This window comes from Ammospiza nelsoni, chromosome 13 (genome assembly GCF_027579445.1).
Source record: "Ammospiza nelsoni isolate bAmmNel1 chromosome 13, bAmmNel1.pri, whole genome shotgun sequence".
NCBI lineage: Eukaryota > Metazoa > Chordata > Aves > Passeriformes > Passerellidae > Ammospiza > Ammospiza nelsoni.
In genome coordinates, this window is record NC_080645.1 from 18,446,502 (window position 1) to 18,465,609 (window position 19,108).

The 19,108-nt window shown below is 40.2% G+C and overlaps 1 protein-coding gene across 2 annotated transcripts in view; it reads left to right on the top strand.

The window, feature by feature from the left end:
• CDH13 (cadherin 13) overlaps nt 1-19,108 on the top strand; it is a 442,261-nt gene that overhangs the window by 297,718 nt on the left and 125,435 nt on the right. For both annotated transcript variants that reach the window (XM_059481271.1, XM_059481270.1), the window contains exon 7: nt 10,189-10,367. In XM_059481271.1, the coding sequence (XP_059337254.1) occupies nt 10,189-10,367 (179 nt within the window). The remainder of the gene's footprint in view (nt 1-10,188; nt 10,368-19,108) is intronic.

The window sequence follows — 19,108 nt, forward strand, 5'->3', positions numbered from 1 at the left end:
CAGAGTGCAGCCTGGGCTTCTCATTACTCATTTCTCACTCACTGTAATTTTTAGTGTTTTTTAAAAAAATAGGGACTTAGTGTCCATACATCACAGTTTTATTTTGAGTTTTTTTCCCCAATTTTGAATCATTTGTTGTTGGAATGAAATAAAAAATATTTTTCTCATTTTCATTATCAAGCATTGTTAGATTTTAATATACTCCTGATTTAAACACACTGCTGCTCCCTCCCTACCAGTGCCCAAAGGTTCCTTCCCAAAGGACACTGCTGCTGTGAAGGGGCTGTGGGATAAATTATACCTGGACTGTTTGAGAACTGGGAATTGCAGTTTGATCTCCAAATTCAGAGTCTTTCCTGGCTTGATGGATGTGAACTTGGTGACCAGCAGAGTTTTGTTTAGTAAGGGCTAAGAGAAGGATCTGTGCTTGGTTCTGTTCTCATTCCTGTAAATATTCAAAATTCTAATTCTGCTCGGCTGGCCTGGAGGGAGACAAGGTGAAAGTGGCTTTGAAGTGAAAGATGGTCAGTTCCCTCCCAGAAGTTCAGAATGCAAATAATTGTCAATCTTTTTTACTAACCTAAATTAAGTCTCTGAAACCTCTATTTTATTTTCTACATTTATCTTGATTAAGAATGCTACCCTGCTTAGAGCCTGGGAGAAACTGGATATTAACTTATTTTTGGGGGAGAAACTAAAATGATTATTCTACTTTTCCTGGTTTATTTTTCGTCATGAAGTTTAGGGGAAGCTTTCTACCACATTCAAGAGGTAATTCCTCATGGGTATTTCTGGATATGAAAATTGCATCAGGTTATATTTATTTGTATGACTTTAAAAATTGCTGTCTGTTAACAATTTGCATTGACTGGCCAGAACCCCCCCAGAAAAAGAGGAAAGGGTAAAAAATGGGAAACTATTAAGGAAAAGGTAAAGAAAAGCTAAAAGAAAACATTTGGATTATAAAACAGAAATAAGTGCAGAATATATATTTTTAGTAAGCTCTCTGCTTACCCTTGACTATAAAGTTTGCATCTGCATTTAAACAGCTTGCATATGCCTAAAATCAAATTTGAATGATTGCAGGCAATTCCAATTTTACATGGGACCTGGGAAAACAGCACGGTGCATCATGTGAGCTGGGAGCATCTCTGACAAAAACCTCCAGCTGTCAATGATGCCTGGTGAAGGCTGAGCTGGTACAGAGGCTGGACAGAGTTACAGAATAAAGCAGGGATTTATTAAAAGGATCTCCTCAATGGATCCACCTTGGGCAGCACAAGAGCCCAGCCAGGGCTGCACCCAAGATGACCCAAAATGGCCCCAAAATGAACCCAAGATGAACCAAAATGGTCCCAAAATGAACCCAGGATGAACCAAAATGGCCCCAAAATGAACCCAGGATGAACCAAAATGGCCCCAAAATGAACCCAGGATGAACCAAAATGGCCCCAAAATGAACCCAGGATGAACCAAAATGGCCCCAAAATGAACCAAAATGGACCCAAAATGAACCCAAGATGAACCAAAATGGCCCCAAAATGAACCCAAGATGAACCAAAATGGTCCCAAAATGAACCCAGGATGAACCAAAATGGCCCCAAAATGAACCCAGGATGAACCAAAATGGCCCCAAAATGAACCAAAATGGCCCCAAAATGAACCCAAGATGAACCAAAATGGCCCCAAAATGAACCCAGGATGAACCAAAATGGCCCCAAAATGAACCCAAGATGAACCAAAATGGCCCCAAAATGAACCCAAGATGACCCAAAATGGCCCCAAAATGAACCCAGGATGAACCAAAATGGCCCCAAAATGCTCGAGCACTCCCGGGGTCTCTCCCTGGGATCAGTTCTGCTCCATTTGCACCTTGCAGTTCATTGTCCCATTGCAGCTTTAGCCCCTGCAGTCCCACCCTGCTTGTTTTTCTCTCTCCAGCCCACGGTGTTTGTGCTCTGGGGCTGAGATTTGGATCATTTGTCCTTGGTGCCCAGCTGGAGCAGGAATTGTTTTGTCTCCCTGCTCTGTGCACAGAGCTCAACATCCCCTGATGTGAGCCCAGACCCACACACTAAAGCAGCACAGAGTGTGAAAAATAAAAAAGCCAAAAGCTGGGGTATCATCAGGCAGTTCAGACCAAAGGGCTCAGTGGCTGGGCAGGGCACTTTGGGCAGGGATGTTGAGTTTTGGGTTTTTTACCTTGGCTGGTTTGATAAAAGCAGAGGGAGGAGCTCAGCACCCCCCAGTGGGCTGGAGCTCAGCTGGCATTGACCAAACTCCTCTCGGGATTTGGGCTGCCTTCCTGCAGAGTTGGCATCTGTGGTGATGAGTTACACAGGCACTCTGGAAATTTCTCCATCTGACCTCTCAAGAAAGAAACTCGTGTATCTTCTTTGAGAATGCTCCTGCCTTGTTTTGACAGGGTTGATTTTCATGATATTTAAATGTCTCATCCAGCCTCTATTTGCTGTGATTTTCCTGGTTGATTCCTAGTGCTAGTCAAACTCCAGAGAGAACGTGGGCCCTTTGTGTTTGTCATGCCTGGGGCTGAATCTTGCTCTTTGTATGTTGAATAGATGTTCCTGCACTCATAAATCACTGCACTGTCATGTTTGCCTGCTGTGAGATGCTCAGTGCATATCATCATTTCCATTAAACCATTTACTTCCAGAGAATGTGTTATATTGCTTTATGAATTATGGGATCTGACATATAAGATTATGTTATGAATTGGCTCTTAGAATATTAGAACAGTGGGACGTTTTATAGTTTATGGTCATGATCCAAGAAGTAATTCATGACTTTTCTTAATAAACTTGGCTGGTCAAAAGGGAAACACATGAGAGTATGCCATTTTTACTGAGGGAGAATCCTGGTTAAGAAAAAATCTTCGGTGATTTGCTTAAACCTGCAGCCTGTTGATATCTGAAGGAAGAATATTGGATTTTTCAGCTGCATCTTCATTGTCCTAAGTCCTCTTTTACTAAACTTGCAATTCCCAGTCTGTAAATGAGCAAGAATGAAGGATTCCCCTTGCCTGGGCAAGGAAGGATTGTTTGCTGAAGTGATGAGTGGAACTGGGGGAGTTGTTGAGGTGAAAGCTGAGCTGTTGTAGCCCTGGTTTTGTGATCCCTCTATAAGACATCATCTTTTCCATTCAGGGGATGAACTTTTGGTTGGTACCAGATAGGAAATGAGACTTCATTGATTTTACTCCTCATGCAAATACCTGTTTCATGCTATCTGAAGTCTATAAGACAAAAGTCTTCATGCATTTTTTTAATCTTTGTTTCCTTGTGTCTGGGAAGATGCACAGAGTCTGAAATGTTATCTTGTTTGGGGGTAATGAGTTTTGTACAACACAAAATCTGCGAAGGGGATCTGGTGTTCTAAAAGAATAAATTACATTTTTTACAGTTTCTTCTGTCTGCACAGATAGAGGTAAATTTCAGTAGGAATATCTACCACAAAATGTCATAACCTGGTGTGCACAGACAAAAAACACAATTTGGGACTCCTTGGTGGGGCTAACAATTTTCCATGTTTTCACCACACAGTTTTACCCTAAAGATGAAAACCTCCACAGCACTGCAGACAAAATACAACACACCAAAGTAAGATCCATGTCACATAACTGCAGCTAATGCAAATTCCCTTACTGACATGCCATGGATCAATGTCTGGCCTGGAGCAGAGAGTACCTGAGAGCTCTTCACAATGTGACAGTGGCTGCAGTGTGGCTGGGGACAGGACTGTGGAAAAGTCATGTTCCAAACATCCCAGGAGTGAATAATTCATTCTGCCAAAACAACTCTGCTGTTCCTGAGGAAAAAAGGTTAAATACCAGGATTGCTAAAGGTTGACCTGCCCATACATCATCTCTCTTCTGTCATAACATTCAGCTGGGAATGTCCCATTATTTCTTACTCAATTTATATTCTTCTGACTGCATTAGCTCTCTATAGATAGTAACAATTCTTGACAGTTCTTCATCTCTGCTTAATATTACTGAAGTTTCTTTTGTGTACTGGGAGAAGTTTGTTTATTATTCATTCCAGAGCTGACAGTTCAGCAGTTCACCCTTCCAGTCCTGCTGGCTGCAGTGCAGTGGCATTCCCAGGGCACTGCTCAGTGATGCCATCTAATCTAGAGTTTAAAAGAACCTGCCAGACATCTAAATAGAGAATTTAAATAGAGAACAGGGTAGAAAATTATTGCCCTGTACAAATATATGCTCAAAGCCTGAACTCAATGATTCTCACTAAATATCTTTATTGAGCAAGGCCTTGAAGTTTTTAGTGATACACATGATTGCAATTCAAATGCCCTTGACTGGAACCAAAATACACCTTTTTTCTTATATTTGTTTTGCTCCTCTGGGGCAAATTTGTCTGAAATTACAAAATGATAATCAAACATGTAATTAGTTATGATGAGAACATTATCAGGAAGGCTTCCTGCTTTGTTCCAGTTTCTGAAAGTTGAGCTCTAGGGATGTAGGTAACCCTCCTGATTTCTTCTTTCTCCATCCCATTTTTTACTCTTTGTAGTCCTTCTTGGGTTAAAATAGCTGTACATCTGGAAAATGTAACATTTTGCAACTGATGCAACAATTGTGCAATCGTTATCATGTACAGAGACACAGCTCAACTTGTGGAGGAGGTGGAAACACAACTCTTCAGTGCAGTTATTTAATTAGGAGAACAAGCCCTTCCCTTTCTGTAACACATGCAGAAAACATTTAATGTACTGAATATACAGTGGAGAACCACAGAAAGAATGAAAATCAGCTGGGAAAACTCCATGGTGAAGTTCTTGAGCTCTGTAGTTCTCATAAAGTTCATTTTTTTTTCAGTCCTTAAACTGGTTAATATTTTATTTTCGGCCTTCAGATTCAGTCTTCTCTTAAGGCTTTAGGCTTGAGACATTTGTTTGTATTTCACCAGGCTGGAGATAAGCCTCACTTCCACTCCGCTCCAGTCCTTCTTTTAAACCCAGCAGCTGCATATAGTAAATAAATAAATAAATAAAAATTCAGAAGTAATGTTCTCTTGGCATCTTAGCAGTAGAAAGGAAAGGAAAGGAAAGGAAAGGAAAGGAAAGGAAAGGAAAGGAAAGGAAAGGAAAGGAAAGGAAAGGAAAGGAAAGGAAAGGAAAGGAAAGGAAAGGAAAGGAAAGGAAAGGAAAGGAAAGGAAAGGAAAGGAAAGGAAAAAGGAAAAAGGAAAGGAGAAAGGAAAGGAGAAAGGAAAGGAAAGAGGAAAGGAAAGAGGAAAGGAAAGAGGAAAGGAAAGAGGAAAGGAGAAAGGAAAGGAGAAAGGAAAGGAGAAAGGAAAGGAAAAAGGAAAGGAAAAAGGAAAGGAAAAAGGAAAGGAAAGGAGAAAAGAAAGGAGAAAGGAAAGGAGAAAGGAAAGGAAAGGAGAAAGGAAAGGAAAAAGGAAAGGAAAGGAAAAAGGAAAGGAAAGGAAAGGAAAGGAAAGGAAAGGAAAGGAAAGGAAAGGAAAGGAAAGGAAAGGAAAGGAAAGGAAAGGAAAGGAAAGGAAAGGAAAGGAAAGGAAAGGAAAGGAAAGGAAAGGAAAGGAAAGGAAAGGAAAGGAAAGGAAAGGAAAGGAAAGGAAAGGAAAAGGAAAAGGAAAAGGAAAGGAAAGGAAAAGGAAAAGGAAAAGGAAAAGGAAAAAGGGAAAGGAAAGAAGAGTGAGACAGATCATAAGAGTTTATTAACAAAATACCAAAGAGATTTTCCCAAGAAATCCTCTGTTCCAACCACTCCAAAACCATGCATCTGTTAGATTTTACTTCTTGGTGCCTAAGGGGAGATTTTGCCAATATTTTCAAATAACCAACACATTGATAGCTGCACCCTCTGGAGCAATGGCCTGGGATCTGGGTGTGAGCAAGGAGGAACTCTGGGAGGTGCAATGGGAGGTTCTGAGTGACTCTGGGATTTCTGAGTGACTCTGGGATTTCTGAGTGACTCTGGGAGTTCTGAGTGATTCTGGGAGTTCTGAGTGATTCTGGGATTTCTGGGTGACTCTGGGATTTCTGAGTGACTCTGGGAGTTCTGAGTGACTCTGGGATTTCTGAGTGACTCTGGGAGTTCTGAGTGACTCTGGGATTTCTGAGTGATTCTGGGAGTTCTGAGTGACTCTGGGATTTCTGGGTGACTCTGGGATTTCTGAGTGATTCTGGGAGTTCTGAGTGATTCTGCCCAGAAAGTGTGGCAAACAAACCCTGAATATTGAGACACACCAGGACACAAGTGCAGCTTTCCTGGGAGAGTTTCCTCCCTGGATCTCCGTGCGTCACTGGCACAAGGAAGAAGCTGCTGATTTCGCAGACATCCCTTCCCCAGCCTGATCAGTTTATATATATTGTTTAACATGATAATGTAGCGAGCTGTTGTTTTGTGGTTTGAAAGGCAGCTGCATTTGATTGATGCCAGGAATGGAAGTATTTGTAAAATGACACTGAATTAGACGCAGTCAGTTTATGGGCTTGGGGAAATGAATCTTTTATGAAGAATAAAAGTTTATGATGAGGGAGGAAACTGAAGAAGTGTATGTACATCTCTAATGAAGCTCTTTTGGACTGGATGTCTGTTGCAGAGCCTTTCAAAACTTACATTTGGGCCACTGTACTTTTAAGAAGGAGATCTCTATATAAACATTATCCCTTGTGGTGGTCCAATCCCAATTTTGTGTTTGTTTGTGTTCCCTCTGTGGACACATTAATTTCTTCCCTGGAAATGTGGCCATTAGGCTTTTTCAAAGCAGTTAAAACATATCAGGTTAATTTTTTAACTGCTGGATTAAAGCTCTAGTGATTTTTAAGACATCAGCCACAAATATGAAGCACATGGGGTTCAGTTTTCTGTATTGATCCCCAAACAAAAACCAAACACAACCTCTACTAATACCTAACAACATCTAAAGACAACCCCACATTTTATGTGCATTTTTTACACATAACGAGAACTTGTGAGAATAGAATAACTTTAAAATTAAATTTAAATTCCACTTTGATGGTAGCCATGGATCAATGACACAAAACTTTTGAGAGAAGAAGCAGAGAAAAAAGATGTATCTAATTCTCTCCAGCTTTCCTCCTGGAAAATGCATCTCTATGCAAAATGGATGTAAAATTCTGCTCATCTGAGTTGCTGCAATTCTTATCTGTATGCACCAAAGGAATGATTGCAGGGAACAAGATAAAGTCTAGTGAGTTGAAAGGTTAAAGAACTGCAGCTGGCAAATCAGAGTCAGACTCAGCCATTGTGTTAAGCCAGTCCCATGCCAGGGTAATGAGGGATTAGGGGATTTACATCAGATCTTAACATGTACATGTGCCTTCCACTGTTTTACCATCAGAAATATTTCAGTAGGACAACTGTATAAATGGGATTTTTAGTTGAATATATATTGTAATAAGTTTCTAAATCTCTGCTGAAGATCAACTCATCTAATAGATTTATAATAATAGCAACCTTGTATTCATCCAAAATGTTTTCTACTGTACTTGTGCTTTCTTCAGGAAACCACTGTGTTCTGAAATCCATTTAATTTCACATGAACTTGGGAATCTTAAAGATCCCTTAAAGATTTGCCTTAGTCCTTATTAATTTCACTGAAACCTTGTGATTTAGAGACCCTTGTGAAACATGTTATCTAACATTGCTATTTAAAAATCTCAAAAATGTGATAAATTTCCAAAAACAGCACATTGGTTGAATCTTAATTCTTCAAAAAAGAAAGCAGTTCTTTTCTCTCTTTCCTTCTCAATCAGTCTCACACAAAGTGGGTGAAAATATCAGGGCTGGGATCATCTTGTAACACTGGAAAACATGGCATGGTATCCAGTGGTAAGCTTCTTTTTGAGCTGTCTGACCTTTAATCGCTGCTGAATAAAACCAACATGCTGTCAGGTCTCTGCTACGTTTCTCAAGGGGGTAACTCTGCCCCAAGTAGCAATAAAATGAAACCTCTGAGAGCTGATATTCAAGGTCACTACAAGAAGAGGCAACACTGTACTCTGGGAAATACAACAAAAAGGGAAAAAAGAAAAGAATAAATGTATCTAAACAAGGCAGTTGAGTTTGTTTAACAGTGAGCAGGCAGTTGTTATATCAGTCTATAACTGAGACTGGGCTTGTTTTTATTTTTACCACAATATTTCATTTTTATTTGATTTTTTAAATCCAAGACCTTCAGAAAGAAAACAAACTCCCTGTACATGAATGATACATATTTCTGTTATTGAGGCACTTGCAATCTAATGTCTCAGGCTCTGTCTGCATCAGGTTTTACTCTCTTGTAGTCATTTTGCCACAGAAATCACTGTGAATACTGAAAAATGATCCTGTGGTCGTACAGATCTATGAAGAAATGAAAATGCTGAATTTAAATTTATATATGTAATTTTTACATATAATATATGTTCTATATATTTATATATTTAATACTGTATATTTTATATATATATATATATATATATATATATATATATTCAATTTATATATTTAAATGCTGTATTTAAAATATGTTGACCATTTTAAATGGTCAAAACATTTTAAATACAGCATTTTAAAATAATACTTGCCCAGTCTGTGGGGAAAAGAAAGGGTGAGTTCCCACATAGGAATTAACCTGTAACAGAGAATTCTGGCTCACTCTGACACTGAGTCACACAGGAGATAATGATGTCAGTGCAAAGTTACTTCAATGGAAGTGGTGTAGATCATGGAATCTGATAAATTGCTTCAGTTGGGATTTTAGGCCAAAGACTGGATCCCTTCTTAAATTTCTTACTTTATAGTTTGCTAATATCTCACATGAATCTGTTACTTAACATTGATATACTATTGAAATGAATTTATTGATTCAATCATGGCTTTTTTGGTATTTGGTGGAATTTGGTATTTTTGTTATTTGGTAGAATCTCATTCTGTCTTCAGCTCAATATTACCTGAAATATTTAATCTTGCTGTGACCACATATTATTTAGTTAGATTTCTTTTCACACTGATGCTTACACTTACAATTATAGATGAACTGACGAGGAAATAATTTTGGTCTAGGGGTGAGCATCTCACAGTTCAGCCCAGGTGCCTCATTATGCCCTTTCTTTTTTTCCCATTGTACTGTACAAAGCTGATAAAATGCTGACAGAATTTTGCTCTGGGCTGCCTGTCTTGGGGAGAGGACAGTCCTTGATCCAGGGATGCAGGATGTGCTCCCATCCTAAGCACAGGACTGGCAGCAGCTCAGGGCTCTCTCTATTAACTGTGATCAAGAAACAAAGTGAGGTTTTCCCTCTGCACAGCATTTAGGAATCTGTGCAGGGAATTGCATTTCCCTTATTGCACTCTGCAGCAGAACTGTGTGCCCAGGGAATTTCCTGGCAGAGAAACCTTCAGCACTGGAAGGACAGTGGGGCAATAGAGATGGGGGCTTGTTGGTGTTCATAAAATAAGCTCATAAAATTGTACAAATTGAAATTGGAACAATGCAGGCTTTAATAATTACAACATTTCTTATTGACAGAAATGACATCAAACACAATTTGAACTGCAACACTCCACCATGCAATTAGAGACTTGTTATTTCAGTATTGTTGTTTTCATTGTAGCCACCTGTGGATTTTCTGCCTGCAGAATTAAAAGTGGAAGTGATACACCTGTAATTCATTCAGTGAAATGCAATTACTGTGGATGGCTTCAAAGCCCAGAGATACAGGGAATTTGTGTTAGAGCACATAAGTCTTCTATTGGCTGAGTAACAAATACTCACTCTCTACAACTCCTGAACGGTGGCTGTGCTTAGATGGGGTTGGGCTCTTTCTCCAGGCAGCACTGACAGAACCAGAGGACACAAGGGGAAATATAGGTTGGAAAAAGCTTTTCATGGAAGGAGTGATAAAGTTCTGGAATTTTCTGCCTGGGGAGGTGGTGGAGTCCCCATCCCTGGGTGTGTTTAACAAAGCCTGGATGTGGCACTGGGTGCCAGGGTTTGTTTGAGGTGTTGGGGCTGGGTTGGACTCCATGAGCTTGAAGGTCTCTTCCATCCTAGTTAAAAAAACAAGCAAACAAACAAAAGTAAAGATAACATGAACAAAAATGGGACCTAACTAAGGTGGAAGCACTGAGTTTGAGATGGTTTTTGCTCAGTGCCTGCCGTGTGCCCTCTCCCCAGGAACCACGGTGATGCGCATGGCGGCGTTCGACGCCGACGACGCCAGCACGGACAACGCCCTGCTCCGCTACAACATCCTCAGGCAGACCCCCACCAAACCCTCCCCAAACATGTTCTACATCGACCCTGAGAAGGGAGACATCGTCACAGTGGTGTCCCCTGCGCTGCTGGACCGGGAGGTGGGTGACAACTTTCCTATCTCCAGTCTCACGTTTTAATGGTTGTGTCCCTGATCTTCTTCTGGGTCATGAAAAGAAGCTTTTGGTCATGTTGTTTGGGGATTCAGATAGTCACTTTTGAGAATGCTCATTTCTTCTAAGAATTTTGTTTATTTCTTACTTGGACTGAAGTTCTAAGCTCTGATCAGTGTTTATAAATCTAGTAGTTCATCATTTCTGTGCAAGACATTAAGTGTTGTGTAGTGAGAAAGAATACCTCAGGATTAAGTGGATGTCAACTTAGAGTTAGTAATTGACACCCAGAGCTAGCTGTGCATATAGCTCACTCTGAGATTATTAGTTTAGTGCTCTATATCTTTCCTAGAATGTTTTTATGAGTGGACTTAATGAACTAATTCACTTGGTACCCCATAGCCCAAAAAAGAAAATACAAAAAGGGGTTGCGAAGGAACAGGTAATCCTCAGATGGCTTTAAGGTGAATTGCCACAGTGCCAAAATCCATGCTTATAACAGATCATTAATATTATGAGAGCATAAATTGATGGCAAAGAAGGCTTAGGTATGATCATTTCATGTTCAGAAGATAATAAAGTAGAGGCAATCTGTTAATCTAAAGGTTTAGATACCAGAATATATAAAATCTTGGCACCAGAGAGAGTTACTCTATAAATCACAGTTTCCTTTGATGAAGTAGCCCTGAGTGCTCTTAGATTCCTGGAGACATCCAAATTCTGTTCCTGCAGGATGTTTCAGGTGTGTGCTGAGTCACTGAGCTTGTCTTCTAAGTTGATTAGACTCAGGATTGTCCAATGTTCCCAATATTCAGCCCATTATTTTTCATGTTACCAGATAATGCACTTCCTTTTCTAGGTGGGTAATTTCTTTCTACAGGCTTTTCCAGCAGCAAATATTTCATGGGTAAATCAGTCACAGATACCAGAAACACAGTGGAGTAGAGCTAATGTCTGGGTCTGAATGCCTGTGTTTTTAAGTTTAATTGATTCTAACTTTATTCATATTTGGGTGCCTGCTCACAGAATGATGCCCAAATTAAAGTTTACAAAATCCCTACCTTTTCTACCTTCAAGTTTCCCTTCCAAATTCATTGTTTCAGTTCAAACAGTTCAGCTTTTTACTGTTTTCTAAAGACAGTTTTAAGTATTTTTATTCCTCATAGATAACCATTCCCCAGATTAAACCAATTTACTCAAAATTAGAAAATCAATGGAAGGGAATGAACATGGCTGCTTTTCCCAGTGCCTTCCAAAGGTCACTGGTGGTTCATGAAATAATGATGCTGCCTCCATGCAAGAAACCTGGCCTCAGTCAGATGGATGTTATGGCTGGATCTGAATTCCTCATGATTTTAATAATCACCAATTTTACACCTTCAGTTTGAAGGTGACATGACAAGTTGGGATCTGTTGAAATTCCAGAGTAGTTTTTGTTGCTCCAAATCTGAGTGGTTTACTAACCAAAACATGTGGCTATGTAGAATTTTAACACTAAAATTAAGTATTGTCTGCTGTTAAAATCCAGTCTCACTTTGTCTTGTGAGAGGCAAGGCTTTGGGAAAAAGGATGTTTATTTTTTCACAGTCATCTTTGTGGGTTCAGCCTCTTCCCTTTCCTGCCCATATGTCTTGAGTAGAAACTGGTGGTCAGGCCTCCATTTTCAGACCTGTGGAGTTGCCATTCATGGTCAAAGATGAATTACTTCTAGTTTTAACCATAATTGCAGCTTTTAGAGACAAGCAGTCTCAAGGTTTTTATTCTGAAAAAAAAAAATCTGGGTACCAATTTAATACTGATGCTATATAAATAACTCTTATGTATCCGTGTGTGGCTCATGAAATTGAATTATTATAAGAAATTGTCTGTGTGAGGTGAGGACAGAGGAGAGTAAAATGTGGAGGAGGAAATGTCTGAGTAGTTTAGGAGGAAGAAATGTCTGAGTGGATTCCTGCTTGGGGAATAAAGTGTCTGCACATCCCCAGGCTTGATAGAGTGGCTTTCTGGAAGGGCGTTGGGCTGGAGGGAGCCCCATGTGCCATTCCTCTGCAGGTATTAATGCCTTTTTATTGGAGCCTGAGCAAATCCTACATGTTTTGGCCCCTTGTCACAATCTCACAAAAAATGTGTTGTAGAAACATGGGAGGAAGAAGTGTTCTTTCCCCTGAAAGCCTTGCTAGAAGGTGTGAAACACAAGCGGGAGGTTGGGGACAAAATCCTCATGAAGGAGAATTTGTGGTCAGGAATGGTTTTATCTCAGCAATTCTTATCTTGCTGTTCTGGGCACCTCAGAGGACAATGTGCTGTAGTAGACACACAGAGGAAGCAGCAAACCCTCCCATCAGCTTTTCCACTGCTTGGAAAGGAGGTTGGATGTTGAGAGCAGCTCAGCTGACGCTGTTTGAGCTGGAATTTGAGCCAGCAGCGTTTGCAGGTGTAGCTCATGGAGGTGCACACAGCCTTTGTATGGCTTTGGGTGGAGAAAAGTGAGATTGTGCTGGGGAATTCCACAGCCCAGACACTGCAAAATCTGGTCCTGGTGAGTCTGATTATTCGTGAATTCCAGTTCAACCTGCAGCTTCTCCGAGGCTTTACTGAAACCTTTAACTGGGTCAACAGCTGCTGTGATTGTAGGTGTGCTCTTTAAAGCTAAAGCAGCCCTAGACACCAATTAAGGAGCTGAATTAAAGTAAAAAATTCTCTAGGATGGGCATGGAGAAAACTATTTTTCATCATTAATGTGATTGTGCACCAGAGGTTTATATGAACTCTTCCAGAGCATGTTAAAGCACTGACTAAAATTACTCCTATTTTCCATCTCTGTAACATTTACCACTGCTTGGTCCTTGATGCTTTTGGGAAACTCTTCACTGCATTTAAGAAAAATTAGCTGAATATGGTTTGAGGGGTGGTTTTGGTCTCTTTTATTGGGTGTTTTTTTTTGGTTTTTATTTATTTTAAGTATGATTTATTTCATGTTTCTGCATCAGAGGGAACAGGAGACTGGAGGTGTTGCCCAGTGGGGGAGACTGAGATGTGGACATGGAAAACATCTGGCAGGCTTTGCCCACCTGGAAATTCCAAATTGTTTCTCCATGCTTCAGCATTTTCAGAAAGGGAGCTATGCCATGGCTAGAAATTCTTGTTCCAGAGCAAAGTATCAAAATACAGGCATTTACATTAAAATTAAATAAAATTTGGACATCTAGACAGCTCAATTTTTAAATCAAATTATATAGATGGACAATTCTTAATTTGCATTAGTAAAGATCTATATTAACAATATTAAGAGACAAAAATGAAATACTTTTATTTCTAAAGTATTATTGGGGAAAAAAGTTATTTCTAAGGAGATACTTTGAAAATAAATCAAATGTAAAAGGAGAAGGAACTGACTTGTTTCTGGTCAACTCCAACTGTGCATCTTAACTATGGAGGACCAACTCAATGTGAAAGATTTTTTAAAAATTCCTATAAGTCTTCAATTTTATTTTTTTTTTCTGTGACTCTGATTTATTGGGTCTGTTTCTAAATGGAGAGTTTGGAGATGGGAATGCTCCCTGTTATGAATTGTCTGGGTGTTTGATGGGGCAGGGATGGGTGATGGAGTTGCTTTGGAGCTGTTTCCATATTGGAGTATCCCCTACAAAAAAATCCCTCTGTCCTTCTGCACAAAAAGTGCAGGAGCCCCCCAGTCTCCATCCAGCAGGATGTAGGGAATGCTTCCTGCCTCCAAGGAAAAGTCACCGTGAAGGATTTGTATTTATACACCAGCAGATTTTTTATTTATAATTTTTTTAGATTCAAAATTGTTTCCAGAAGTGCATGATCCTGGGGGTTTAAAGCAAAACTCAGGTAATTTCTCACAGAACATCCATTTTCATTTTCAGAAGGCAGGTAAGGACACATTTTTGAAGATTAATGTGGGTTGTGGTTTTTTTCCTCTTGTGGGAGTTAGGCATCCTTGAATGTGTCAGTAATAAAGATTGAAGAGTGTTAGGGGGCAAATTATACCTCCAGGTATCTGTTGGAGAATGCATTTTGATTCATAAATTCAGAGGAGAAGGATGCCCTCCATCAAAATATATGGTCTAAATGACACAAAATAGAGCACAACAGGGAAGGAGGGTAAAAAAGCAAGAAAAACAGGAGGAGGGGAAGAAGTTGGAAGGAAACCTTGAGGAAATGTCCTAAATTTCAGGGATGGAGAGTCCAGCTCAAAGTGACACTTCCCTGCAGTGAGAGGAAAATAATGCTCCTCATGAAGTGAAGAAAACACTTGTAGTCTTGTAGAATGAGCTCTGAAATTTCCTTTGTGGGTCAGGATATGGATTTTCTGCTTGCCCACAATTCTGCTTTCCCAGTGTTACAGACCTCTGTTCTCTATAGGAAAGCAACTATGATTTGTATAAACGTCATGGCTAAAGTACTAAAGGAAAGCTGTCACCACAGTTGCTTAAGTGAAATATTTACTTCTCACAGTTTGAGAGGTAACCTGCTTTTGCTTTTGATAGGAACTGCTGTGCTTAATTTGAGTTCAGGTTAACAAATGGTTTGAGCTGTCTGCTGCACGCTGATCTGTGTGCTGGTGGTTTTAAACATCTCAAGAAATCCAGTTCAAGTGTTCTGTGGTTGTGAGAGACCCTGGGCTGGACTGGGGTGAGTGAAATGTGAGTTCTGCTGCGGGCTGACAAAAGCTCTGTGTTCTGTGAGCATTTGAACCAATCTCATAAATACTTGTTCCTCTCTTTATGACTTGGGAAAATGAAGCTGAAAGCTTTTTGCCATGAACTGTGAGAAAGCTGGAGTTGCACCAGCTCCCACTGTTCATGTTTGTGTGGACTGCCCACAAAACAGAGAGGTTTGGGGTCTGCAGCATCTCCCTGGTGAGGGAGCTGGGCCTGGTTACTCCGGAGAAGGGGAGGCTGAGAGGGGATCCCATCAATCCTTACAAACATTTCCAAGCTGGGTGCCAAGAGAATGGCCCCAGACCCTTTTTGATGGTGTTCAGCTGCAGGACAAGGAGCAATTGCCATAAAATTAAACAGAACAAGTTGCACCTCAACACGAGGAATAATTTTCCCTGGAGGGGGCAGAGCCCTGGAGCAGCTGCCCAGAGAGGGTGTGGAGTCTCCTCTGGAGATGTCTCAAACACACCTGGACAAGCAGCACCAAGTTTTTATTCTGAAAAAAAAATCTGGGTACCAATTTAATATTGATGCTATATAAATAACTCATGTAGTTCTGTGTGGCTCATGAAATTGAATTATTATAAAAAATTGTCTGTGTGAGGTGGGGATAGAGGGGAATAAAACATGGAGGAGGAAATGTCTGAGTAGTTTAGGAGGAGGAAATGTCTGACTGGATTCCTGCTTGGGGAATAAAGTGTCTGCACATCCCCAGACTTGAATCTGTGGCTTTCTGGAAGGGTAATGGGCTGGAGGGAGCACCATGTGCCACTCCTGGACACTTTTCTTATTGAATGAAACAACATTCCTGCCTTGGAGAGCCTTGGACTGGGTCATGTCCAGAGGTCCCAACTCTATTCTGACTCTGCAACAGCTGGCTGAGCCTCCCTCTTAACCAAAGGCAGTGGGATTTAAACCAAACCTACAGCAAAAATCAGAGTACAACACCCAGCCAGTGCTGGGTTTAAACCACACCTGCAGCAAAAATCAGAGTACAACACCCAGCTAGTGCCTCTTCTGGCTGGGAGGGATGCATGGCTGTACAATTTTCAAATCAGCAGCACACTGCTGGTGTGGAGCAGGGCAGAAATGTTCTTTACAGCGTGGAGCAGCTCTGCTGGCCTGAGTAAATCATAGGGCTCAGGTCCAAAGGGCTGAACTTTTATTTCTCAGTGGGAAATAGAAAAATCTCCTCCACTTGTGCATGTGGACACCACCCTTTTTATTCATATTTTCCCTTTTGGAGATAGGTGTCTTAGCAGTCAATATAGTTATTACCTACTCGATCTAAATGCAAATGCTGAACCAACAGTGCACTCTCATTTTTAATGAAAAGATATTAATCTTTTCAGCAAATGCATTCTACATTTGATCTTGGTATTAACCTCTAACATATTCATATTTAAAGCAATTGTGGGAAAACATATACCTTGGAGCATATCAGCTCTAAGTTGGAATAATTGTATCATTTTGTCTTGTCTTCTCTGACAGAACTCCCACTTGCACACCTTTAACTTGTTTTGCTGTGTGGTAAATTCCAGAGCTGAACCTCAGTTTCTATGGTTTAAGGGGTTTTAGTAATAGATACAGCGATATCTCATATTTCTTTCTGCTTAAAAAACACGATAAGGTGTTCACCATTTCCCCATGGTTAATGCATTTCTTACATTCTGGTTTCTGATGCTTGTAAACATAAGCAGCAGAGGGTCTTGAGTCAGAGGAAAACTCATGGGCCTTTGGTGTCTTTTTAGAGGATACTCCATATCCCATTATACCTAAAATATTATAAATGGGGAGGAAAAAACATCTGCCAATTATAATGTTATTTATGAAAATATGGACAGGGATTGAAAGTGCTTCTTAGTGAAATGTAAAATCATATTTAAAGTTTATTTTGTGATGAACTTTGAGCTTAAATGCCTGTAGTGAGGAAAAAAAAATCTTAGTTTACCAGTAAATCTTAGTTTGATTCCTATTATGTTTTTGATGAGATAGCTCATTAACCTGTTCTTGAATCTTGAAAGAAGCTGTGCAAAGGACAAATAAAAGTTAAAGTAATGTGTCAAAATACGAGCAGTATGATTCAGGTTACAAACAGGAAAAGCTCCTATTGAGAGAACATGAGAGGATATGTATGCTCATTAAAACACAAAGCTGATCTGTTTGAAGCTACAGTGGCAGAATTCCTACAAATCTTTCATGACGCTGTTAGATAATTTCTAATTTCATTTAACACGTAGCTTGGTAGTCTAAAGAAAGAAAGAGAGAAAGAAAGAGAGAAAGAAAGAAAGAAAGAAAGAAAGAAAGAAAGAAAGAAAGAAAGAAAGAAAATCCTTCCTTCTCCTTCCTTCCTTCTCCTTCCTTCCTTCTCCTTCCTTCCTTCTCCTTCCTTCCTTCTCCTTCCTTCCTTCTCCTTCCTTCATCTTCCTTCTCCTTCCTTCTCCTCTTTTTCTTCTCTGACCATAATAGGACCAGAGTTTCTCTTCTGTAAAAACCCATAAGGGATGAGCATATCCCATCAGGGAGCCATTCCAATATTCCTGTCTCCTCCTGGGCAGGGAGTGCAGCACCCAGACCTGGGGCAGACACATCACTCGATGCTTTTCTTCCAAACACAGAACACCAAGTGTGAGAATCCACTTCTGGAACAAAGATGAGCAAACACTTTTGCTGTCTTTGGGGATGGGCAGCTCCCTGCAGAAGCTGCTGCCTGTACTTTGTGTTTTCACCTTTTCCCCTGGAGCAGCCAAACCCTCTGGAGATGCCCCCAAATCCCCACTTTGCCCCTCTGTGTCTGTGGCAGTCCTGAACTCTGGTTTGTTGGAAACAACTTTGCAGGTAGAGCCCTCTGGTCATCACAGCCGACTTTATTTCCATCAGAGGAAATCCATAAAGGAGCATTCCTGCAGCTCTACTGGCCAGCACCCACCTGTAGGTGCTCCTCTATGGTTTCACCCAACACAATCTGGAGATCTGCTGCATGTCCTTCTCAAACTTTTCACCTGGAGCTTGCAGGTGTGATAAATTACCATTTAAAGGCAGAGCTTCTGCAAGGACTTTGCCTTCCTCTCCAAGAATCCCAAGATATCTCACAAAAGAATCTTTTAATTTCTTTGTGTCTCCTTCTGACAAGGAGGGAAGAAGGAGCATTTCTGGTTATTCATTAGAATGTTGGATTTGTTTCTTAGGTGGGCTACTGGCCCTTCATTCCCCAAGGAGATTCTGATCTATTGGTGGCCCCAACCATCATTTTAACTCTCACAGTTTGCTTCCTGGAAAATCTCCACATTTCCCACAAGACGACACAAATCTGATTTTTCAAACATGCAGCTCTCTGTGGCTGCACTAAGCAATATTTATGTTCTCCCTCTGATGTTTTGGGTTAGGAGTTTGGGTATCACTGCCTCCTGTGGCAGATAGTTTGCTGATCCGCTAGAAATGTCACTCATCCAAACATCCTGAGTTTCTCTGACACTGATGTATTGCAGAGAGATTTAAAAAATATCATCCTCAAGGCACTTACAAAGAGTGACACAAAACATGATATCAGCTGCCCACATATTTTGAATAGAAGCTGATAATGGAAATGTCTTTTTTTTTTTTTTTTTTTTTTTTGGTGAGAGTTTCTTTATTAAAAAAAGAAAAAGAGAGGAATATTAGTTTTATGGATGTTGAGAGGTGAAAATCCCACTGTGACAAATGGCTGTCTAAGAAGGGAAAAGAAGCAGTGGACTTAGAATAAAAAAAGCCTCCAGTTGTAAGTTTTGCAGAGGAGCTGGTTAATTGCTAAATGGTTAATTGCTAAATGGTTAATTGCTAAATGGTTAATTGCTAAATGATTAATTGCTAAATGCTGGCAAATATTCTGCTGGAAATAAGAGCACAACAATCTTCAATTTTCATCTATGACTAAAGATGGTGAAACTTAGAAATTCCAGGCTGAGGACACACCACACATTTTGCAGATGTTTGGGGCAATGTTTTCAGTTTAGGGAGAGGTGGATGAGAACATAAACAGAAAACAAAAAATTAATGCTATCC